Source organism: Ahaetulla prasina, chromosome 11 (assembly GCF_028640845.1).
Source record: "Ahaetulla prasina isolate Xishuangbanna chromosome 11, ASM2864084v1, whole genome shotgun sequence".
NCBI classification, from domain to species: Eukaryota; Metazoa; Chordata; class Lepidosauria; order Squamata; family Colubridae; genus Ahaetulla; species Ahaetulla prasina.
This window is the reverse complement of record NC_080549.1, coordinates 6,058,259-6,080,167: the sequence shown is the minus strand read 5'-3', so window position 1 is coordinate 6,080,167 and position 21,909 is coordinate 6,058,259. Positions and strand designations below refer to the sequence as shown.

Here is a 21,909-nt window from a genome sequence, read left to right as displayed (position 1 = left end):
CCGTGAGTTTCTCTCCTCCAGCGGTGTTAAAATAAAAATTTTTTTTAAAAAAAGCATGCAGCCTTTTAATTATTTTCTTTCCTCTCCTGCAAACCCTGATTCCTGGACTTCCTGAAAGAGTGGGTGAGCCTTTTCCACAAATTCAAGGATCGTTTTCCAGTGGGAGCTGGCAGAAAGGAAGGCTTTGAGATCCTGGTGGCTCTCCCAGAGCCGCTCCTGTTTGTGGTTGCTTGTCGTGAGATGAATTCGGTGGGGTGTCTCAAAACGGATCGTGATCCCACCCGGATAAATTGCCTTCCCTCCTTCCTCTGCTTAGGAACTGCATCGCGATGACCGCCTTAGACGAGCAACCAGAGACGTTGGATGGCGAGGAAGCAGCAGCCGATGCATCTTCAGGTGAGTTCTTAAAAAACAACCCAACGGGTGTGTGTGTGTGTGTTAGTGTGTATGTGTGTGTGTGAGTGAGTTTTCAAGCGGCTGGGTTTTAAGAGTCAGGGTCTGGACAGCGGGAGGGTGCGTCTATCCTTTCGCACTTTTTTTCAAAGCCCAAAGAGGGATTTCCTGAGCGTGGGAAGAAGGAACTGAACAATAACAGAAGTTGGAAAGGGACCTTGGAGGTCATCTAGTCCAACCCCCTGCTCAGGGGCAGGAGACCCTGTACTAGGGATTCGAACCAGCCGAACAGGCGACCGGTTGTGGGTACTCCCATCCCTGGAGGTCCATGGCGATTCTCCAGTCCTCCAGGTTCATGATTGTCCCAAAGGTGCTGGGTTTTTTGTTTTTTTTTCAAGAGGCATCTGGACTTTCTGGTTTTTTTCTTTGAAGACGTTTCGCTTCTCATCCGAGAAGCTTCGTCAGCTCTGGAGGTTTTTAAGAAGAGATTGGACAGCCCTTTCTTTGAAATGGTATAGGGTTTCCTGCTTGAGTAGGGGGGTTGGACTAGAAGACCTCCAAGGCCCCTCGTCCCAAAGATGGTTTTTTTTCCCCCCAAAAGGCAAATGGACTTTGTTTTACCTTGAAGACTTTTCGCTTCTTATCCAAGGAGCTTCTTCAAAGACTGTGATTCTGTTATTCTCTTTTTCTCCTGCATGTCCCGGCGACAGGTGTGTTCTCTCTCATTCGACCAGCAGTTATTTTTTTTATGTACGTAGAAGAATCATTCTCCTACAGGTATTCCTCGACTTAACGACCACAACAGAGGCCAAAATTTCCGCTGCAAAGCGAGACATTTGTTAAGGGACTTTTGCCCTCCCTTTTACGACCTTCCTTGTCACCGTGATTGGAGACAGAAGGAATTTGTCTTCGGTGCATTATTATTATTATTATTATTATTATTATTATTAATTAATAATTACATTTGTATACCGCCCTTCTCCCGAAGGACTCAGGGCGGTTCACAGCCAATAAAAACCACAATACATATAATACAGGTTAAAAAACCGTATAAAAATCTAATAACAGCAGCAAGATTACTAATAGGACAATACTGGAAGAAAAAAGAACTACCTACAATAGAAGAATGGATATTGAAGGTTGCCAATTTGGCTGAGATGGCGAAGATATCAGCCTTTTTGAAAGACAATACGCAAGAAAGATACTTAAAGGAATGGGAAAAATGGATTGACTATATTCAAAGTAGATATCAGACTAAGAGTTATCAGACTGTTTTTGAATGATTACGATGTATTATTTTTGATTGTTTTCGGGGGAAGTTAGGAATTGATGATTGTAGGGGTATAATTAAGTTGGGACGAATTTTTTTTTAGCATATGTTTGTTTTATTTTTAACTATACCTTGTGCTCGTTCCGGGAAGTCGGGGGGGGGGAGGGGGGTTGTGAAGGGAGGGGGGAGGGGAGGTGGGGGGAAAGTGGGGGAAAATTTTTTCTGTAAAACTTTTTGAATTAAAAAAAAAACAGTATAAAAAACTAATTCAATATATGGCCTAAAAATTCTGCATCATGCAGAAAAGGGCCCAGTTCAATCCACTATTTAAGGATGGCACCCACCCAAGTTGCGTTAATTGTCTCCACTGCTCTTGCGTCCTTCCCAACACAGCAGAGGGAAAAACAGGTAGTCTTTCTGTTGTTGTTTTTTGCGTTGTTTGTGTCTCTGCCGTCTGCAGGGAATGGTGGTGTCACAGTCTTCGTACCCTGCTCCCCTGGCACCGGAGAGTTTGGTCAAGGGGGAGGGGGAATTTTTTTTAAAAATCTGATTTGCAGAAAGCAGGAGACAAAAGACCCACTTAAAGGACGTTTTGTTTGTCTTTGTTTCAAAGGAGTTCACACACACACACACACAGCCCTGCCAGCTGTGAGTATGGCTGAGCCGAAGAATGGGCTACAGTGCCTCTGCCCATCTCATGATGGCTCTGCAAGCCGGAGGCATCGTCCCCCCCGCCTCACGCACCAAAGCTGGCTGCTCTTTGCCACATGAGCTCAAAGAGGTTGCCAGCTTTCCCTCTGTGTGGGGGGGGGGGCAAACACGCAGCTCCCCACCCCCGTCACCGCATCCCTAACTCCGCAGCCCAGAAACGCTAGGTCGATTTTGATAAAGGAGAATATTGGCAGCTCAGTTTCCAAGGGAAAGCCAACTCCGTTCCCCCAGTAGCACTGATGAGGTTGCCTAATTTGGTAATGAAACGTCTACAAGGAAGCAACCTGAGTTCAGAGAGCACCAAGGACCTCACAGTTGTTGTCCTCCTCCTCCTCCTCCCCTTTCCCTTTCCCTTTCCCCTCCTCCGCCTCCTCCTTTTTCCTCCTCTTTTTCTTCCCCGTCCCCTTCCCTTCCTCCTTATTCCTCCTCTTTTTCTTTCTCCTCCTCTGTCCCCCTCCCCCTCCTTCTCCCCTCTTCCTCCTTTTTCTTCCCCTTCCCCGCACCTCCTCTTCCTCCTCCGCCTCTTACACCACCACAACCCTCTTCCTTCTAGCACTGATGACATTCCCTAGTTTGGCAACGAAATGTCTGCAAGAAATCAACCAAGCTAAGAGAGCACCTGGGACGCCTTCGAGGTTAATTTTCCATGGAGCTCTGAAATGCAACCCAGTAATCCAAAAATGTAATAAAAGGTGGAAAAATCACAGGCTTGGCATACCAAGGAGGTTAGATTCGCAGCTGTAGCTGAGCCGTGGTGACACGGTGGTTAGAATGCAGTACTGCAGGCTAATCCTGCTCACTCCTGATTGCCTGCAATTTAGCAGTTCGAATCTCACCAGGCTCAAGGTTGACTCAGCCTTCTATCCTTCCCAAGTCCATAAAATGAGGAACCAGATTGTTGGGGGCAAGATGCTGACTTTGTAAACTGCTTAGAGAGGGCTGTAATGCACTGTGAAGCGGCATATAAGTGTTGTTATTGCCCTCCATCCCTCCCTCCCTCCCAGTGGTTAGAATCAGTGGTGGGATTCAATTAATTTAACAACCGGTTCTCTGCCCTAATTATTTCTTCCAACAACCAGTTCACCAAACTGCTCAGAACGTAAACAACCGGTTCTCCCGAAGTGGTGTGAACTGGCTGAATCCCACCACTGGTTAGAATGCAGTATTGCAGACTAACTCTGCCCATTGCCAGGAGTTCGATCCCGACCAGCTCAAGGTTGACTTAGCCTTCCATCCTTCCAAGGTAGGTAAAATGAGGACCCAGCTTGTTGGGGGCAAGAGGCTGACTCTGTAAACTGCTTAGAGAGGGCTGTCAAGCACTGTGAAGCAGGATATAAGTCTAAGTGCAATTGTTTGAGAAGGAAAGAAGGAAGGAAGGAAGGAAGGAAGGAAGGAAGGAAGGAAGGAAGGAAGGCAGGAAGGAAGGAAGGAAGGAAGGAAGGAAGTTGTAGTGGCACAATTGTTACAATGCAGTACTGCAGGCTAACTCTGCTCACTGCCAAGAGTTCGATTCTCACCAACGCAAGGTTGACTCAGCCTTCCATCCTTCCAAGGTCAGTAAAATTAGGAAGGTTGTTGGGGGCAATATACCGACTCTGTAAATCGCTTAGAGAGGGCCGTAAAGCACTGTGAAGCGGCATATAAGTCTAAGTGCTGTGGCTATTAAATTAGTCTAAGCTTTGTTGTTGTTGTTGTTGTTTGCACAGGGAAGAAAAAATCCAAATTCCAGACCTTCAAGGACTTCTTCGCCAAGAAAAAGAAGAGCAAAGATCTCCCTTCCTCCTCGGACGAGACGAAGCGAAAGCCAAGCCAGGACAACAGCGATGGCGGTTCTCCTCCCCTGGACTCCATCTTGCTCCATTCGCCTGGGGAAATCGAGTGAGTTGTTCCTGCCTGTCTTTGTGTCTCTCCCCAGCAGCGAGGAAGCTCTTGTCGTCTCTTATGCCGGGCGCACAAGCAAATCTCATAGCTGGCTTGGAATGTGGAGAATTTCCTCTTTCCCTTTTGCAAGCGTGCCTCCCGACGGTTTTGAGTGGCGCAAGGTTTTCCCTCGGGAGGGATGGTTTCACTTGCAGAAACGAAAAACGAGAGGAAGTCGAACTGCCCCTTTCCTGAAAAACCCATCCAGATGGGGCTAATTAGCGGTGTGGGGTTGGCTTAAACGGTTACATGTGTGTTGGTGCGTGTTGTATTGCAGCACATTGCATTGCACAGGTAGGGCTCGGCTTACGACAACAAAGGAACCCTGCATTCCTGCTGTTAAGCAAGACAGTGAGGTGAGTTTTGCCTCGTTTTACGACCTGTTCAGGGAATCTGTGTTGACCTGCGGGAACGGCACAGAGGTAACACAGGTAGCTGGCAGTTCAAACCGCCCCTTTATTGCTCCAAATGTTCCCCAAACGCTCCCATGTTTCTGGCAAGCTATGGCGTGCAATCTTTTTTTTTTTTTTTTTACTTCAGCCGAATAGGTTATAAAAAAATGCTTTTAAAAGTAAAAAAAAAAGGCTCTGATGATCAGGCAGCTCAGCTGGGATCGTCAGAGTTTTTACCTTTTAAAAGCATTTTTTACAACCTATTTGGCCGAATAGGTTGTAAAAAAATGCTTTTAAAAGTAAAAAAAAAAGGCTCTGACGATTGCGCGGCTCAACTGTGATCATCAGAGCTTTTTTTTACTTTTAAAAGCATTTTTTGAAAGAAGCAGCAAGCAGGGAAGCGGGCAACCGGGCATTGGGTGGGCATGGGTGGGGGTGGGGATGGGGCAAGGATTTTTGCTACCGGTTCTCCGAACCACCCGCCACCATCGCTACCAGATCGGCTGATCCGGTCTGAACCGGGAACATTTCATCCTTGATTCTTACACTTACGACCGTTGTTGTACATGTCGCTATGATTCAGACGTGACACCCAACATGTGTTTCTGATGGCCGCAGAGTTCTTAAGTCACACAATCCCCAGGTGTGACTTTGGCCACCAGCCGACTTCCGACACGCATGGGGAAAGCCAGATTCACTTAACAACCGCATGAATCACTTAAAGACCGTAGCAAAACAAAAACAAAAAACAAGAAAGAAAGTCTTAACAATTGCTTTTTCCTTTTCGCGCGGTGGCAACCTTTGAAAAGCTTAAATAGATTTTATTTCAACTTTCAGGTTCAATGGAAGCACGGGAAACCAAGTTTTACTGCAGGACGACGAATTTCCTTCCGAAGCATTGCGTGATGTCGTTGGGGATGCATCCTTGCAGGAAAATTTCTCTGCAAAGGTGAAGAATTTTGAGGTGAGAGGGACATTTGGGAAACTTTATCCGACTTGTGCAGGAAACAATTTGGCCCTAAACATAAGCCTCAAAAACTCACACTAGCATACGTGCCAGAGGTGAAATGTAAAATTTGCTACTACCGGTTCTGTGGGCGTGGCTTGGTGGGTGTGTGTGTAATGTAACTGGGTGGGCGTGGCCAACATTTTATTTTATTTTATTTTATTTATTTATTTTTATTTATTTATTTTGTCACACAGTATATATAAGCATAAGCATGAAATAACTATATAATATATAAGCATAAGAATGCAATAACTATATTAATTTTTATTTATTTATTTATTTATTTGTCACAACAATATATATAAGCATCGTACAAAAGGTAATATAATATATAAACATATATATGAGTAAATATTAGGAGGTATAAGCATATATATATATATATAGGAAGAAGAAAAGAAAAACAATAGGACAGGAATGGTAGGCACGTTTGTACGCTTATGCACGCCCCTTACAGACCTGTTAGGAATGGGGTGAGGTCAATAGTAGACAGTTTTTGGTTGAAGCTTTGGGGATTTTGAGAAGAGACCATAGAGTCAGGTAATGTGTTCCAAGCACTGATAATTCTGTTACAGAAGTCATATTTTCTGCAGTCGAGATTGGAGCGGTTAACATTAAGCTTAAATCTATTGTGTGTTCTTGTATTGTTGCAATTGAAGCTGAAGTAGTCTTCGACAGGAAGGACATTGTAATAGATGAGTCTATGAGTTAAACTTAGGTCATGTTGAAGGCGGCTGAGTTCTAAATTGAGGTTGTAAAAAAATGCTTTTAAAAGCCTCTGACGATCCCAGCTGAGTTGCCTGATCATCAGAGGCTTTTCTTTTTCTTTTAAAAGCATTTTGTTTTGGCCTTTAAAAGAAAAAAAAAGCCTCTGGCAACTCAGCTGGGATCGTCAGAGGAGCCTTTTAAAAGCATTTTTTCTACAATCTCTTCGGCCGACGAGGTTGTAAAAAAAATGCTTTTAAAAGCCTCTGGCGATCCCAGCTGAGCCGCGCGATCATCAGAGGCTTTTTTTTTTTACTTTTAAAAGCATTTTTTTGGCTGAAGAAAAAATGCTTTTATAAGTAAAAAAAAACACCTCTGATGATCGTGCGGCTCAGCTGGGCATTGGCGGGGGAGCAGGGATTTTTGCTACCAGTTCTCCGAACCACCTGCTGCCATCACTAGTGGATTGAGCAATCCGGTCCGAACCGGGAGCATTCACGTACCCCTGGTACGTGCCCATAAAAAGCAGGGACGGCTCTAAACTTACCCAATTCTTGAATTTCAACCTTAGCTCTGGCAGCAGGACAAGCCCAAACTATATGAGTTCAATGTTTCAATTTTGGAACTGCTGTTTTCAACCAGAAGGTGATTGTAAATATGAGGTCAAACTGGCTAAGGAAGCCGTGCAGGTGGGCCTTGACTTGCAATAATTCATTTAGTGACCGTCTAAAGCTGGTTGGTGCTGAAAAAAAGGTGACTTATGACCGTTTTTCACATTGAAAACCATTGCAACTTTCCTGCGGTCACGTGATCAAAATCTCTGTTTGGCAACTGTCTCGTATTTATGACAGTTGCAATGACCCCAGGTCATATGATCGCCTTTGGTGACCTTCTAACAAGCAAAGTCAAAGGGGAAGCCAAATTCACTTAACAACCATATGGCTAACTTAACCAGTGCAGGGATTCACTTAACAACGGTGGCAAGAAAGGCCATAAAATGGGAGAAAACTACTTAATAAACGTCTCACTTAGCAAGAGTAATTTTGGGCTCAATTGCGGTCTTAAGTCGAGGATTACCTTTATACAATTCTTGAATTTAGCCTTAGCTGTAGGACGAGCCCAAGCTATGTGAGTTAAACGTTTCAATTTCTGAACCGCTAATTTTCAACAACAAGGCGATTGTAATAAAAAGCTAAACCGTTCTGGCTAAGGAAGCTGCATTTCCAGGAATAATTTTTCTCCCAAAGCTGGCTGCCTTCAAATATCTTGACATTTGACTCCTTTAGCCCAACTCATCCATAAACAATAGGAACAAGGTTGTTGTTATTGTTGTTGTTGTTGTTGTTTTAAATCCTCTTTTTTGTTGTCAATTTTAAAAAAAAATAATCTCCACCATCTACATTTTCTGTTGCAGCAAAATTTCTGCCTCGAGTCTCCACCTGTAATTAGCTCCGGCGAAAGGATCGATGATCTAAACACTGTTTCAGAAGATGATGTTTTGCCCAGTAGCCTTCTAAACATCTCCACCATCCATGATATTCTGGCATCTTCTACAATTCAGGTATGGTCCGGTGAAATTTCATAGCCAAGAGGTCATAGAGAACAGCCGTGTTAAAATCCAGGGAGTCCTCAAATTACAACCGTTGTTTAGTGACCATTCAAAGTTATGACCTACCTGAAAAAGGGGACAGGTGATCCAGATCTGAAGTTTAAGTGGTTCCCCACTGAAGGGGAATCATGTGATCGCACTCCAAATTCTCTACAATGTGGCTGTATGTATTTTTGTTGGCAGCATCCTGCAGTGATGTGACTGAATTTCACTACGGTTTTGCCCAGTGGTGAAATTCATTTTTTTACTACCGGGTCTGTGGGCGTGGCTTGGTGGGCGTGGTGTGGTGTGGCTTGGTAGGCATGGCTTGGTGGACGTGGCAGGGGAAAGATACTGCAAAATCTCCGTTTCCACCCCACTCCTTGGGGAAGGATATTGCAAAATCTCCCTTCCCACCCCACTCCTGGGGGAAGGATATTGCAAAATCTCCATTCCCACCCCACTCCAGGAGAAAGATATTGCAAAATCTCCATTTCCACCGTACTCCCGGGGAAGGATATTGCAAAATCCCCATTCCCATTCCACTCTGGGGCCAGCCAAAGGTGGTATTTGCCGGTTCTCCAAACTACTCAAAATTTCCGCTACCGGTTCTCCAGAACCTGCTGGATTTCACCCCTGGCTTTGCCCAAAACTTCCAGTTTATGTCCCATTTTCTGCAAAACCCATAATGAACCATTGGTTCACTTAATGACTGTGGTGTTTAATTAATGACCCCACAAAAAAAACACTGATTAGTCGTGTGACCAATCAGTTTTTTGACTGATATGACTTAGGACCATAATTGAGGGATCCATCCAGTGGTGGGATTCAGCCAGTTCGCACCACTTCGGGAGAACCGGTTGTTAACTTTCTGAGCAGTTTGATGAACTGGTTGTTGGTAGAAATTATTAGGGCAGAGAACCGGTTGTTAAATTATTTGAATCCCATCACTGGATCCATCACAGTTGTAACTCAAGAACTTCTTATAACAGATTTCGTGCAGTTCACAACTCAAAGCAAATACATTTATATCTCCACCGGAATCAATTTATAGGTCTGGGTTGACCTATAAATAAAGCCATATCTATTGAGTTTCCTTTAGGAGCACAAATTACTTGGATTTAAGGTTCTGTTACAGCAATGTTCACCGTTCTTGGCAAAAAAAATAAATAAATCCAGGCACAGAATTTGTGGTCATTTAGAGATTTGTCCTCATCACCAATTGTGGAAAATATACAGATTAACAGAGTTGGAAGGTCATCTAGTCCAACCCCCCACCCAAGCAGGAGACCCTACACCATTTCTGACAGATGGCAGTCCAGTCTCTTCTTGAAAGCCTCCAGTGATGAAGCTCCCACAACTTCCAAAGGCAACTTCTGTTCCATTGGTTGATTGTTCTCACTGTCAGAAAATGTCTTCTTATTTCCAGGTTGAATCTCTCCTTGTTCAGTTTCCATCCATTATTCCTTGTCTGGCCTTCAGGTGCTTTGGGAAATACCTTGACCCCCTCCTCTCTGTGGCACCCCCCAAATATTGGAAGATACTATCCTGTCTCTCCTGGTCCTTCTCTTCACTAGACTAGCCATGCCCAGCTCCTGCAACCGTTCATTGTATGTTTTAGCCTCCAGTATACATAGAAGAAATCAGTAGGAATTGGAAAGTAAGATTATTATGGGGGTTGGCTTTTTTTTTTCCATTTTAACGAAAGCTTAAAGGATTGTCTCATGAGATCAGCCTACTTTTTGGCAGGCAGGTGAAAAACTTGATGTTATGTTTATTTATTTATTTTGGCCTTCAGTCATCTTTAATCATGATTTGGCTACTCTTGGATAGTTCATAGCTGTCAGATGATTTCCTTCTTTTTGTGGTTAAAAAGGAGAAAGTTCTCCAAGCCAAGGAAATAATCATAAAAAAAGATCTCTTGTTATTCCTGTAGCTCTTTCAAAGCTGAGTGGTTAGCAAAGGAGGAGAAGAGGAGGAGGTTTCTTGCTCCCTTTGTTAGTTTTGGACAAGGTGGAATTGAGTAGCGTAATGTTGAATGAGCTTAATGGCGTCTTCTCATCCTTGTTGGACAAGGAACATGGCAAATAGCAAGCTCGTAACTGGTGGCTTCTTTTTATAAATAAGACTTGGCGGTGGCTCTCAGAACCCAAGAGAGCACTTTCTGAACAAAAGACTTCTGTTGGATTGGTCCACAGGTCAACCCCGTTGAACACTTGTCTTTTCATGACCTCCAGATCAGGGGGGAAATGCTTTCGGTTTGGACCGGATCGGCCGATCGGGGAGCGATGGTGGTGGGTGGTTTGGAGAAGCGGTAGCAAAAATTCCTCCCTCCGCCATCCACGCCCACCCAATCACCTGGTCGCCTGCTTGCTGCTTCTTTTAAAAAATGCTTTTAAAAGGTTAAAAAAGAGAGGCTCTGATGATCACAGCTGAGCTGCCTGATCGTCAGAGCCTTTTTTTTTTAACTTTTAAAAGCATTTTTTTTTACAACCTATTCGGCCGAATAGGTTGTAAAAAAAAAAGCTTTAAAAAAAAAAAAAAAGATTGCGCGCCACAGCTGATCACCCCTCTACACGTGCTGTTCTACTTACCTCATGCCTCCTTTCGGTGTGCGCTGCGTGTGCGCGAACTTTGCATTTGGTGCGTGGTACATACTGCCCATCCGCGCGCACAGTGCTCATGCACAGCCAGCGAACCGGTAGTAAACCGGTTCAGATTTCACCACTGTTCCAGGCCTCCTGTTTTGGCTTCCCAGCAATTATTGTTCAGATATACTTTACCTCCGGACATCTGTTCGTTCAAGGTCACTGTGTAGATGTTACATTTCAACAATGTCGGGTGCGCTTCAAGGTTTTGATTACCATCTTCAAAGCGCTCCATGGCATAGGGCCGGGTTATTTACGGGACCGCTTGCTGCCACCGACTACCTCCCACCGACCCGTGCACTCTCACAGGGAGGGACTCCTTAGGGTGCCGTCCGCCAGGCAGTGCCGACTGGCGACACCCAGGGGAAGGGCCTTTTTTGTGGGGGCTCCCACCCTCTGGAACGAGCTCCCCCCAGGATTACGTCTGCTTCCAGACCTTCGAACCTTCCGCCGCGAGCTTAAGACACATCTAGTTATTTGTGCAGGGCTGGCCTAGGGTTTAATTTTAAAATTAATTTTAAACGGGGTTTTGTACTTTTAACTATAGTTTTAAATTTGGCCTAATGGAATAAGTTTTTTAAATGTCGTTTTAACATGTATTTATTTTATATTTTATGTTTTATAAGGCTGTAAACCGCCCTGAGTCCTTCGGGAGATAGGGCGGTATAGAAATTTGAATAATAAATAAATAAATAAATGTTCAACGGTGGAATGTATCAGCAAGTTGTCCCAAAAGTACTTTTTCAAGAGGCAACTGGATGTAAGTAGAGTAGAGTAGAGTAGACGACTAGGGTAGAATAGAATAGAATAGAATAGAATAGAATAGAATAGAATAGAATAGAATAGAATAGAATAACAGAGTTGGAAGGGACCTTGGAGGTCTTCTAGTCCACCCCCCTGCTTAGACAGGAAACTATACCATTTCAGACAAATGGTTGTCCAATCTCTTCTTAAAAACTTCCACTGTTGGAGCATTTAAAATTTCTGGAGGCAAGTTGTTCCACTGATTGTTCTCACTGTCAGGAAATTTTTCCTTAGTTTTAGGTTGCCTCTCTCCTTGATTAGTTTCCATCCATTGCTTTATGTCCTGTCCTCAGGTGCTTTGGAGTATAGCTTGACTCCCTCTTCTTTGTGGCAACTCCTGAGATATTGGAAGATTGCTATCATGTCTCCCCTAGTCCTTCTTTTCATCAAACTAAACATAACCAGTTCCTGCAGTCATTCTTCAAATGTTTTAGCCTCCAGTCCCCTAATCATCTTGGTTGCTCTTCTCTGCACTCTTTCTAGAGTCTCAACATTTTTTTTATGGTGTGGTGACCAAAACTGCATGCAGTACTCGAGGTGTGGTCTTACTAAGGCTTTACAGAGTGGTATTAGTACCTCAATTGATCTTGATTTTATTCCTCTGATAATGCAATTTAGGATTGCATTGGCCTTTTTGGCTGCTGCCTCACACGGCTGGCTCATATTTAGCTGGTTTTCCACTAAGACTCCAAGATCCCTCTCCCAGTTACTGCTAGTTCCTGGAAAGGAACAGAAAATATATATATACCGTTTTGATAGGTTCCCCCCAAGGAATTATTGAGTCTGTCATTTGCACCTCTATAACTGTCTGGTTCGGTTCTGCAACCCAACAAGAAAAACACAGACTTCAGAGGATAATTAGAACTGCAGAAAAAACAATTGCTACCAACCTGCCTTCCATTGAGGACCTGTATACTGCACGAATCAAGAAGAGAGCCATGAAAATATTTGCAGATCCCTCGCATCCTGGACATAAACTGTTTCAACTCCTACCCTCAAAACGACGCTATAGAGCACTGCACACCAGAACAACTAGACACAAGAACAGTTTTTTCCCCAAAGGCCATCACTCTGCTAAACAAATAATTCCATCAACACTGTCAGACTATTTACTGAATCTGCACTACTATTAATCGTCTCATAGTTCCCATCACCAATCTCTTTCCACTTATGACTGTATGACTGTAACTTTGTTGCTGGCAATCCTTATGATTTATATTGATATATTGACCATCAATTGTGTTGTAAATGTTGTACCTTGATGAACGTATCTTTTCTTTTATGTACACTGAGAGCATATGCACCAAGACAAATTCCTTGTGTGTCCAATCACACTTGGCCAATAAAATTCTATTCTATTCTATTCTATTCTATCTGCAGCCTTCCAGCCCTATCCAGCTCTGCAGCTCTTTGAGTTCAGATGAGACGGATGGCGAAGACAATCAGGTAAAATATCAGTCAGGTAAACACAGGTATTTCTCAGTGTACGATCATAACTGAGACTAGAATTTCTGTTGCTAAGCGAGGACCTTTGTTAAGTGAGTTTTGTCCCGTTTTACGACCTTTCTTGCCACCGTTGTTGTTCCGTGAATCACTGCAGTTGTGGCATTAGGAACAATTATGACCGTTGCAGTGGCTTGATCCTCTTTTGCGACCTTCTGACACGCAACGTCAACGGGGAAGCCCGATTCACTTCAGCACCCGTGTGACTAACTCAACAGACGCAGCGATTCGCTTAAGAACCGTGGCAAGAAACGGCGTAAAATGGGGCAAAAGTCACTTAATGTTGTACCTTGATGAACGTATCTTTTCTTTTATGTACACTGAGAGCATCTGCACCAAGACAAATTCCTTGTGTGTCCAATCACACTTGGCCAATAAAAATTCTATTCTATTCTATTCTACTCTACTCTACTCTATTTCTATTCTATTCTATTATTCTATTCTATTCTATTCTTCTATTCTATTCTATTCTATTTTTCTATTCTATTCTATTCTATTCTACTCTACTCTACTCTACTCTACTCTACTCTACTCTACTCTATTCTATTCTATTCTATTCTATTCTTCTATTCTATTCTATTCTATTTTTCTATTCTATTCTATTCTATTTTTCTATTCTATTCTATTCTATTCTACTCTACTCTATACTCTACTCTACTCTACTCTACTCTATTCTATTCTATTCTATTATTCTATTCTATTCTATTCTTCTATTCTATTCTATTCTATTTTTCTATTCTATTCTATTCTATTTTTCTATTCTATTCTATTCTATTCTATTCTACTCTACTCTACTCTACTCTATTTCTATTCTATTCTATTCTACTCTACTCTATTCTATTCTATTCTATTTTTCTATTCTATTCTATTCTATTTTTCTATTCTATTCTATTCTATTCTACTCTACTCTACTCTACTCTATTCTATTCTATTCTACTCTATTCTATTCTATTCTATTATTCTATTCTATTCTATTCTTCTATTCTATTCTATTCTATTTTTCTATTCTATTCTATTCTATTTTTCTATTCTATTCTATTCTACTCTACTCTACTCTATTCTATTCTATTCTTCTATTCTATTCTATTCTATTCTATTCTTCTATTCTATTCTATTCTATTCTTAACCAATGTTTCACTTAGCAGTGTACATGTAGGGCTCAATTGTATAATAACCTGAGTACCACCAGATTACGAGCAAGAAGAAAATTGCTAACAATTTTTTTAAAAAAGTTTAGATATTAGATTAACAAAGTTGGAAGGGACCTTGTAGGTCATCTAGTCCAACCCCCTGCCCAAGCAGGAGATCCTACACCATTTCTGACAGAGGGCAGTTCAATTTCTTCTTGAAAGTTTCCAGGGATGAAGCTCCCACAACTTCTGAAGGCAACTTCTGTTCCATGGGTTGATTGTTCTCACTGTCAGAAAAATTCTCCTTATTTTTAGGTTGCTTCTCTCCTTGTTCAGTTTCCATCCATTATTCCTTGTCTGGCCTTCAGGTGCTTTGGAAAATAGTTTGACCTCTTCCTCTCTGTGGCAGCCACTCGAATATTGGAAGACTGCTATCATGTCACCCCTAATCCTTCTTTTCATCAAACTAGACATACCCAGTTCCTGCAACCGTTCATTGTATGTTTTAGCCTCCAGTCCCCTCATCATCCTGGTTGCTCTTCTCTGCACTCTTTCTAGAGTCTCAACATCTTTTTTTTATAGTGTGATGACCCAAACTGGATGCAGGATTCCAGGTATGGTCTTACTAAGGCTTTACAGAGTGGTATTAGTACCTCCCTTGATTGTATCCCTCTGTTAATGCAATTTAGGATTGCATTAGCTTTTTTGGCTGCCGCAGCACACTTTTGGCTCATATTTAATTGGTTGTCCACTAAGACTCCAAGATCCCTCTCAAGAGTTACTGCTATTAAGCCTCGTTTCACTCAGTCTATATGTGTCCTTTTGGTTTTTCTTGCCTAGTGTAAGACTTTTAAAAGTTTAAAAGTATACTATGTAGAACGTAGACGGGAGTTGAAGCACACTGTCATGTCTTTTTCTGTAGGTCGCTTCGGGGTCTCCTTCTAAGCATCGCGGCACAGTTCCTCCGGGAAGTCCCGTCTCGCCCCTTAGAGAGAGGATTCCGGTTGATTTCAACACCCCGGCTTCTCCCCTGGCCTGCCTAGACACCTCGGCGGCCAGGCACAGGATTGCGATGAACCCACGGAAGCAGAAAGGGTTCGCGAAGAAGAATCGCCACCTTCTTGTGAGTAGCTGTTAGGACAAGGTCCTTTGGGGAAAGAGAGAGTGAGAGACTTAGTTAGTGACGGCCGGCAAGACTTATGCACAAAAACGGTAGGACGTTTTGATCCCCAGCATGGAGGAATGGCTGCAGAAGTTGACGGAGTTAGCAGAGATGGCTAAATTGTCTGTTTTGATCCAAGGGAAAAAGAAAGCCACAATTAGTTTTGTTTCTCCTTGGAAACCGCTTCTGGACTTTGTGCTTGGTGTCGGGGAAAAAATGAAATTTTGATTTTAGGTTTTACTGATTGGATAGATTTACTGTTATAGAAATGGCTAGTTTACAGAAAAGGTAAAGGTTCCCCTCGCACATATGTGCTAGTCGTTCCCGGCTCTAGGGGGCGGTGCTCATCTCCGTTTCAAAGCCGAAGAGCCAGCGCTGTCCGAAGACGTCTCTGTGGTCATGTGGCCGGCATGACTCAACGCCAAAGGCGCACGGAACGCTGCTATCTTCCCACCAAAGGTGGTCCCTATTTTTTCTACTTGCATTTTTTATATGCTTTCGAACTGCTAGGTTAGCAGAAACTGGGACAAGTAGCGGGAGCTCACCCCGTTACGCGGCACGAGGGATTCGAACCGCTGAACTGCCGACCTTCTGATTGACAAGCTCAGCGTCTTAAGCCGCTGAGCCACCGTGTCCCTTGTTACTTTAATGGAAAAGTAGAGGTTGAGGTTGGATGTATAATGCCTTATTCTACTGCAACAGAGAGAGTTGGAAGTCTATGCCTTTTTTTCCCCTTTTCCCCCCTTCTTTTCTGCGCGTCTCTCTTCCCTTTATCCCTCCGTTTGGTTTCCTTCTATGTGCTTTTGTATTTTCCTATTTTATATTACATAACATAACATAACATCAGAGTTGGAAGGGACCTTGGAGGCCTTCTAGTCCAACCCCCTGCCCAGGCAGGAAACCCTACACCATCTCAGTCAGATGGTTATTATTATATTATTATATTATTATATTATTATTATAATTATTATATTATAAGCTAATAAAAAACTGTAAACCACAGAGAGTTAGATGAATAGTTATAGGTAGACCTCAACTTGCAACAGTTCATTTAATGACATTTCAAAGTTACAACGGCACCAAAAAAAGTGACTTACGACCGGGTTTCACACTTACGACCATGGTAGCATCCTCGTGATCAAATTCAGACCTTTGGCAACCGACTCAGATTTATGACGGTCGCAGTGTCCCGGGTTCATGCGATCCCCTGTTGCGACCTTCTAACAAGCAAAGTCAATGGGGAAGCCCCTAACAACCGTGTCACTCACTTAACAACTGCCGTGCTTCACTTAATAACTGCGGCAAGAAAGGTCATAAAATGGGCCAAAGTTCACTTAGCCACCGTCTCTTTGTTTAGCAGTATAAATTTTTGGGCTCTACTTAATTTAATTTATTCATTTATTAAATTTATTTGCTGCCCCCCTCTCTCTGCAAGTCGACTCTGTACACAGCTGGTGTACTTTGGCTTACGATCATAGTTGAGCCTGGAATTATGGTGGGTTAAGTTGTCCCGGTCACTAAGCAGGTCGCCTCTTGTCGCATCAGGTGGAGCAGATGTTGGAGAAGCAGCCACCTCTGGAGCCTGATGAGGATAAAAGAAGCCCTTCCAAATTCCTTGAAGACGCCGCTGGTCAGAGGAAGGCTTGGGAAGGTAAGGCCAACGGTGTTAGTGGAAGAAATCAGGATTTTTATTTTATTTTATTTGCATTTATATCCCACCCTTCTCCGAAGACTCAGGGCGGCTTACAATGTGTTAAGCAATAGTCTTCATCCATTTGTATATTATATACAAAGTCAACTTATTGCCCCCAACAATCTGGGTCCTCATTTTACCTACCTTATAAAGGGTGGAAGGCTGAGTCAACCTTGGGCCTGGTGGGACTTGAACCTGCAGTAATTGCAGGCAGCTGTGTTAATAACAGACGGACTTAGTCTGCTGAGCCACCAGAGGCCTCTTCCTTCCTTCCTTCCTTCCTTCCTTCCTTCCTTCCTTCCTTCCTTCCTTCCTTCCTTCCTTTTTTTTTTTATTTGCATTTATATCCCACCCTTCTCCGAAGACTCAGGGCGGCTTACACTATGTTAGCAATAGTCTTCATCCATTTGTATATTGTATACAAAGTCAACTTTTATTGCCCCCAACAATCTGGGTCCTCATTTTACCTACCTTATAAAGGATGGAAGGCTGAGTCAACCTTGGGCCTGGTGGGATTAGAACCTGCAGTAATTGCAGGCAGCTGCTGTTAATAACAGACCGTCTTACCAATCTGAGCCACAGAGGCCCTATTGAGTTCAATGAGAACTGGCCCCAGATAAGAGTCAATGGTGGAGGGGAGGGGACTGGATTTAGGCCTCTTTTGGGGCTGTAGGAACTCCAGAGCAGGGGTGAAATGCTTCCGGTTCGGACTGGATCAGCCGATCCGGTAGCAATGGTAGTGGGTAGTTCGGAGAACCAGTAGCAAAAATCCCTGCCTCCCCCGGCCCAGCTGAGCCACGCGATCACTTTTAAAAGCATTTTTACTTTTAAAAGCATTTTTTAAAAAGGTAAAAAAGCTGAAGCCTGCTAGGCAAAAAATGGGGGTGTAGGCAAAAAATGGGGTGGGTGGGGGGGTTCGTTTGAGAGAGAAAGAGAGAGAGAGAGAAAGAGAGAGAGAGAGAAAGAGAGAGAGAGAAAGAGGGAAGGAAGGAAGGAAGGAAGGAAGGAAGGAAGGAAGGAAGGAAGGAAGAAAGAAAGAAAGAAAGAAAGAAAGAGGGAGGAAAAAGGAGTGGAAGGAAGGACTACAAATCTGACACTAGACTCACCTTCAGAGGATAATCCAGGGCTGGAAGGGACCTGGAGCTCATCTAGTCCAACCCTGCTCCAGCAGGACATTGTTAGTGAGTCTACTGCTCCAGAGTAACAATGCGTTTGACCCCACCCTTGTGCTCAGCTTGCTTGTCTCCTACAACCAGTACGTGGTACATATTTTTAGAGGTAACCAAGAGCTTTCTTGTGTTGAGATGTGAAGGCTGGAAACCAATGAGGATGATGATGAAGATGATATGATGAGGATGTTGATGAGGATGTGGATGAAGATGATGATGAGGATGATGGTATGAGGGAGGTACAGATACAGATGAACAGAGTTGGAAGGGACCTGGTAGGTGATCTACTCCAGGGGTCTCCAACCTTGGCAACTTTAAGCCTGGAGGACTTCAACTCCCAGAATTCTGGGAGTTGAAGTCCTCCAGGCTTAAAGTTGCCAAGGTTGGAGACCATTGACCTACTCCAACCCCCCCTCCCCCAAGCAGATGATGGTGATGATGGTGATGATGATGAAGAAGATGGTGATGGTGACGACGATGATGTCAGTGATGTTGATGAAGATGATGTTGATGATGATGGTGGTGGTGAGGTTGATGAAGATAATATTGAAGAGGATGTTGATGACGATGATGGTGGTGATAATTATGATGATGATGTTGATGATGGTGGTGATGATGATGATGTTGATGTTGGAGATGATGGTGGTGATGGTAGCGACGATGCTGATGATGTTATCCATTCAGTTGTGTCCAACTCTTGGTGATTCCATGGGCCTGGTCTCTCCACATCTTGCGGTCTTGCGCTGCTTCTTTGAGTCGTTCCATACTCTGGCTGGTATCGGCTTGGAGGGGGTCCAGCCATTGTGGCAGCCTGGTTTCTCTCTACGGCTAATTAATTATTTTTCCCCCCAGTGAATTCCCCTGCATGACATGGTCAAGATAAATGAGATGAAGTTTTATAATTTTTGGAAACCCTTAACCTTCTCTTCTCTTCATTTTTCTTCTCTAGGCTTGTTGAGCCACCGTGTGGTGAACGTCAACGAAGATGGGACCGACCATGCATCACCTGGGACCAGAAACTTTGAAGCTTTGCCTTCTTCTTCCACCATTGGCCTCTGGGGAGATGGAAAGTCTGTCTTGATATCGGATGCCCAGAACTTGCCGGAGACCCAGCTCCAATTGAGCTCCACCAAGCCCTCTCCAAATGAACCATCCTGTCTCATCAAAGACGGAGAAGGAGAGAATGTGGACATTGAGGAGAAGACAGGAACTTGTGATCAAAAAGCACAGAGTGGTCCAGAAGTCACGGAGAACTCCGAATGTTTCCACTTGAAGTCCAAACCCATTGGCCTCCATAATGCATCGCCTTCTGCTTTGCCAAAGAGTGAGGGAGGAAAAGAACCTGGAGCAGAAGATAAGCAGATAGCTCGCTCACAACGAACAGATGCCCAAGCAAATGTTTCTAAACCTGCCAGGAACCGACACAGAGCATGTGATAGAGCTGTTGGTGGAGAAAGATCTCCTTCTCGGGAGGCAGATTTCGTGTTGGGTGTTCCACAGCTTTCTTCGTCTGCTCTGAAGGCCTCCTCAAATGCCCCAAAGGACTTAACACACAAGAACAGGCATGCTGTCGATGAAGATGGAAGAGGGCCTTCAGACATGGAACTTCAGCCTTCTCAAGGCCCTGGGAAGCCAACGGATTCTCTGCAGGGCACATTGTCCACATTGGAGGTTGATCCTGATAGACCTATGCTTCTGAATGCAATGGGTAAGAAACCGTGCCTCCTACCTGCGGACAGCACCGTTCAAGAGTTGGGTAGCCTTTCTTCTGGAAGACCATCCACTATGGGATCAACCGAGGTGGCTTCCAAAACTCTCCCTCCTGTCAGCGCTCCTGGAGCTCAGCTGGGAAACGTCATCACCGAGGAAGAAAGCAAAGCTACAGAGGTGGTCAAGAGCCAGACGAAGCCACCTTCTGTGAAGCCCGTGAGATTCACCATCGCTCCAGCCTGGCAGAGGTCTCTCTCGGGAGGTTCAAACTCGGTCGACAATTCCTGCCCTCAAAATTCTCCAACATCTCCCGTAAAACCAGAATTGTTTGAAGGAACTTCTCCACTCGATGGAGGCTCACAAATATTAAACACTCCTGAAAGATTTGACAGGGCTAATAGAAACACGGGGGTCACCTTAAATTCTTCCAGTGAGGAAGTCCAAAACTGTGAAAGTCCCTTTGGAGTGAAACTAAGGAGAACTTCTTCTTTGCTAAAGTACCAAACAGAACATCACTGGGACCCCCCCAAGCTGGCACCACTGGCAGTTCTTTCACCATCCTCTGTCAAAACCGAAATCAAGGCACCAAATTCTGGAACCAACCTTCAAAATTTTACCACGGGTGTTAAGGGTTTGGTTGCAAACTCCGGCATCCAAGAGAAAAATCTGCAGAAGACCAAAGCTGGAGAAAAAGGCACCAAGCTGCAGAAGACCAAAGCTGGAGAAGGAGGCACCAAGCCACAAGCAAGCAAACCTTCAGGTATTTCTCTTACTGAGGTGGGAGAACGTTGGCCAACAAGGTAGGCCAAGCTAAGCAACCGATGCCGTAGTGGTCATTGCTAACCTATGCAACTTTCATTCTAACAGGTGTAGTAACAGAATCGTGCAAATCTGATTGTCTCTTTCCTTCCCTCCTGTTGTGTCTGCGCCCCCCGAGCCGGGCCCCTGCCAGAAAGTGACTTGGAAAGTGAGGGGGAAGGGCCGTCAGGACTTACCTCGGGAGCACCGGCTTCCCTGGCTCAGCTCCTGGAGCCAGAGGCAGGCCAGGTGGAGGAGATAACGAAGCCTCTGTCCCCTGACTCTTTCCCCCACCAGGCCACGCCTCCAGACCCGGCTGATGGCAATCAGGCCTGGCTGGACCCTAGGTTTCGTAGGCAGGAGAGGCGGGAACAACAGAAGCAGGGGTGGGGCAGGCCGAGGAAGTGCTGTATCATGGAGCCACACCCCACAGGATATAAAGGCAGCAAGAGCTGCTGTGCCTCTTCGTAGCAGGCAAATTAATTGCTTAACTAAGAGCTGAAGTACTGTTTGTTCCTGGGTGACTCATCAGCATCAAGGCAGATAACAGAGTCACTTGGCAGACGCTCGCTAGTTTGCTGCCAGAGCTGATAGTGCCGGCTAATTAAGCCGTCACTCAGATGGAGGCGAGGGGGGACAGAACACCTCCCTTTCTCTTTGGGTGAAGGGGAATCTTCTCTAGTTACACTGTAGTCGCTGTACAGTGGGAAATTGATGGGCATTGTAGTAGAGCCAGGGGCAAGTTTCAAAACCCGGCGGTACCGGTTCGCTCGTGGGCATGCGCTTGCATGCACGCATGTGCAGAAGCGTCTGGGTGGGTGGCTGGAGACTTCCACCGCCACCGCTACCAGTTCGCCTACAGGGTGAACCAGTAGCAACCCACCACTGAGTAGAGCATACCCCGAGGTCTCCATTTTGCAGAAGGTCTCAAGCGGGAAGAGACGGCACCACACATTAATTTCCAGTTAAGGTGATTTATTGCTTGCAGGAATCTAGTCAATTAATGGTCAGCACTAAGCTGGTGCTAGTTAAAAGTCAACATGTTCTGTCCCCCCCTAACCACAACCAGGAAGACACGCGAGATGACTATATCTGCCAGCAATTTATTTCTACGACAGATATCAGTTCTGGCAATGAACCTGCGATTGCTTGCCCAAGCTCTCTTATCTCCTCAGAAGCTAGTGTAACTGCAGTTAGTTGCTGGAGCAACCAAGAGTTCAGAAATAAACAGAAATCCAGAAGCCAAAGTCTCGAAATATTGCAGCCAAAGTTTCCAAGAGTCAGTTTTTGTCCGTCACAAGAAG

General features: G+C 44.3%; 1 protein-coding gene across 1 annotated transcript in view; it reads left to right on the top strand.

Moving 5' to 3' along the window:
• The window catches only part of KIAA1210 (KIAA1210 ortholog), a 51,758-nt gene that overhangs the window by 21,984 nt on the left and 7,865 nt on the right, over nucleotides 1-21,909 (top strand). The window contains exons 2-9 of the mRNA XM_058196701.1: nucleotides 317-396; nucleotides 4,081-4,252; nucleotides 5,524-5,650; nucleotides 7,815-7,961; nucleotides 12,821-12,886; nucleotides 14,996-15,196; nucleotides 16,781-16,886; nucleotides 19,047-20,567. Of these exons, the coding sequence (XP_058052684.1) occupies nucleotides 330-396; nucleotides 4,081-4,252; nucleotides 5,524-5,650; nucleotides 7,815-7,961; nucleotides 12,821-12,886; nucleotides 14,996-15,196; nucleotides 16,781-16,886; nucleotides 19,047-20,567 (2,407 nt within the window). The 5' untranslated portion in view covers nucleotides 317-329. The remainder of the gene's footprint in view (nucleotides 1-316; nucleotides 397-4,080; nucleotides 4,253-5,523; nucleotides 5,651-7,814; nucleotides 7,962-12,820; nucleotides 12,887-14,995; nucleotides 15,197-16,780; nucleotides 16,887-19,046; nucleotides 20,568-21,909) is intronic.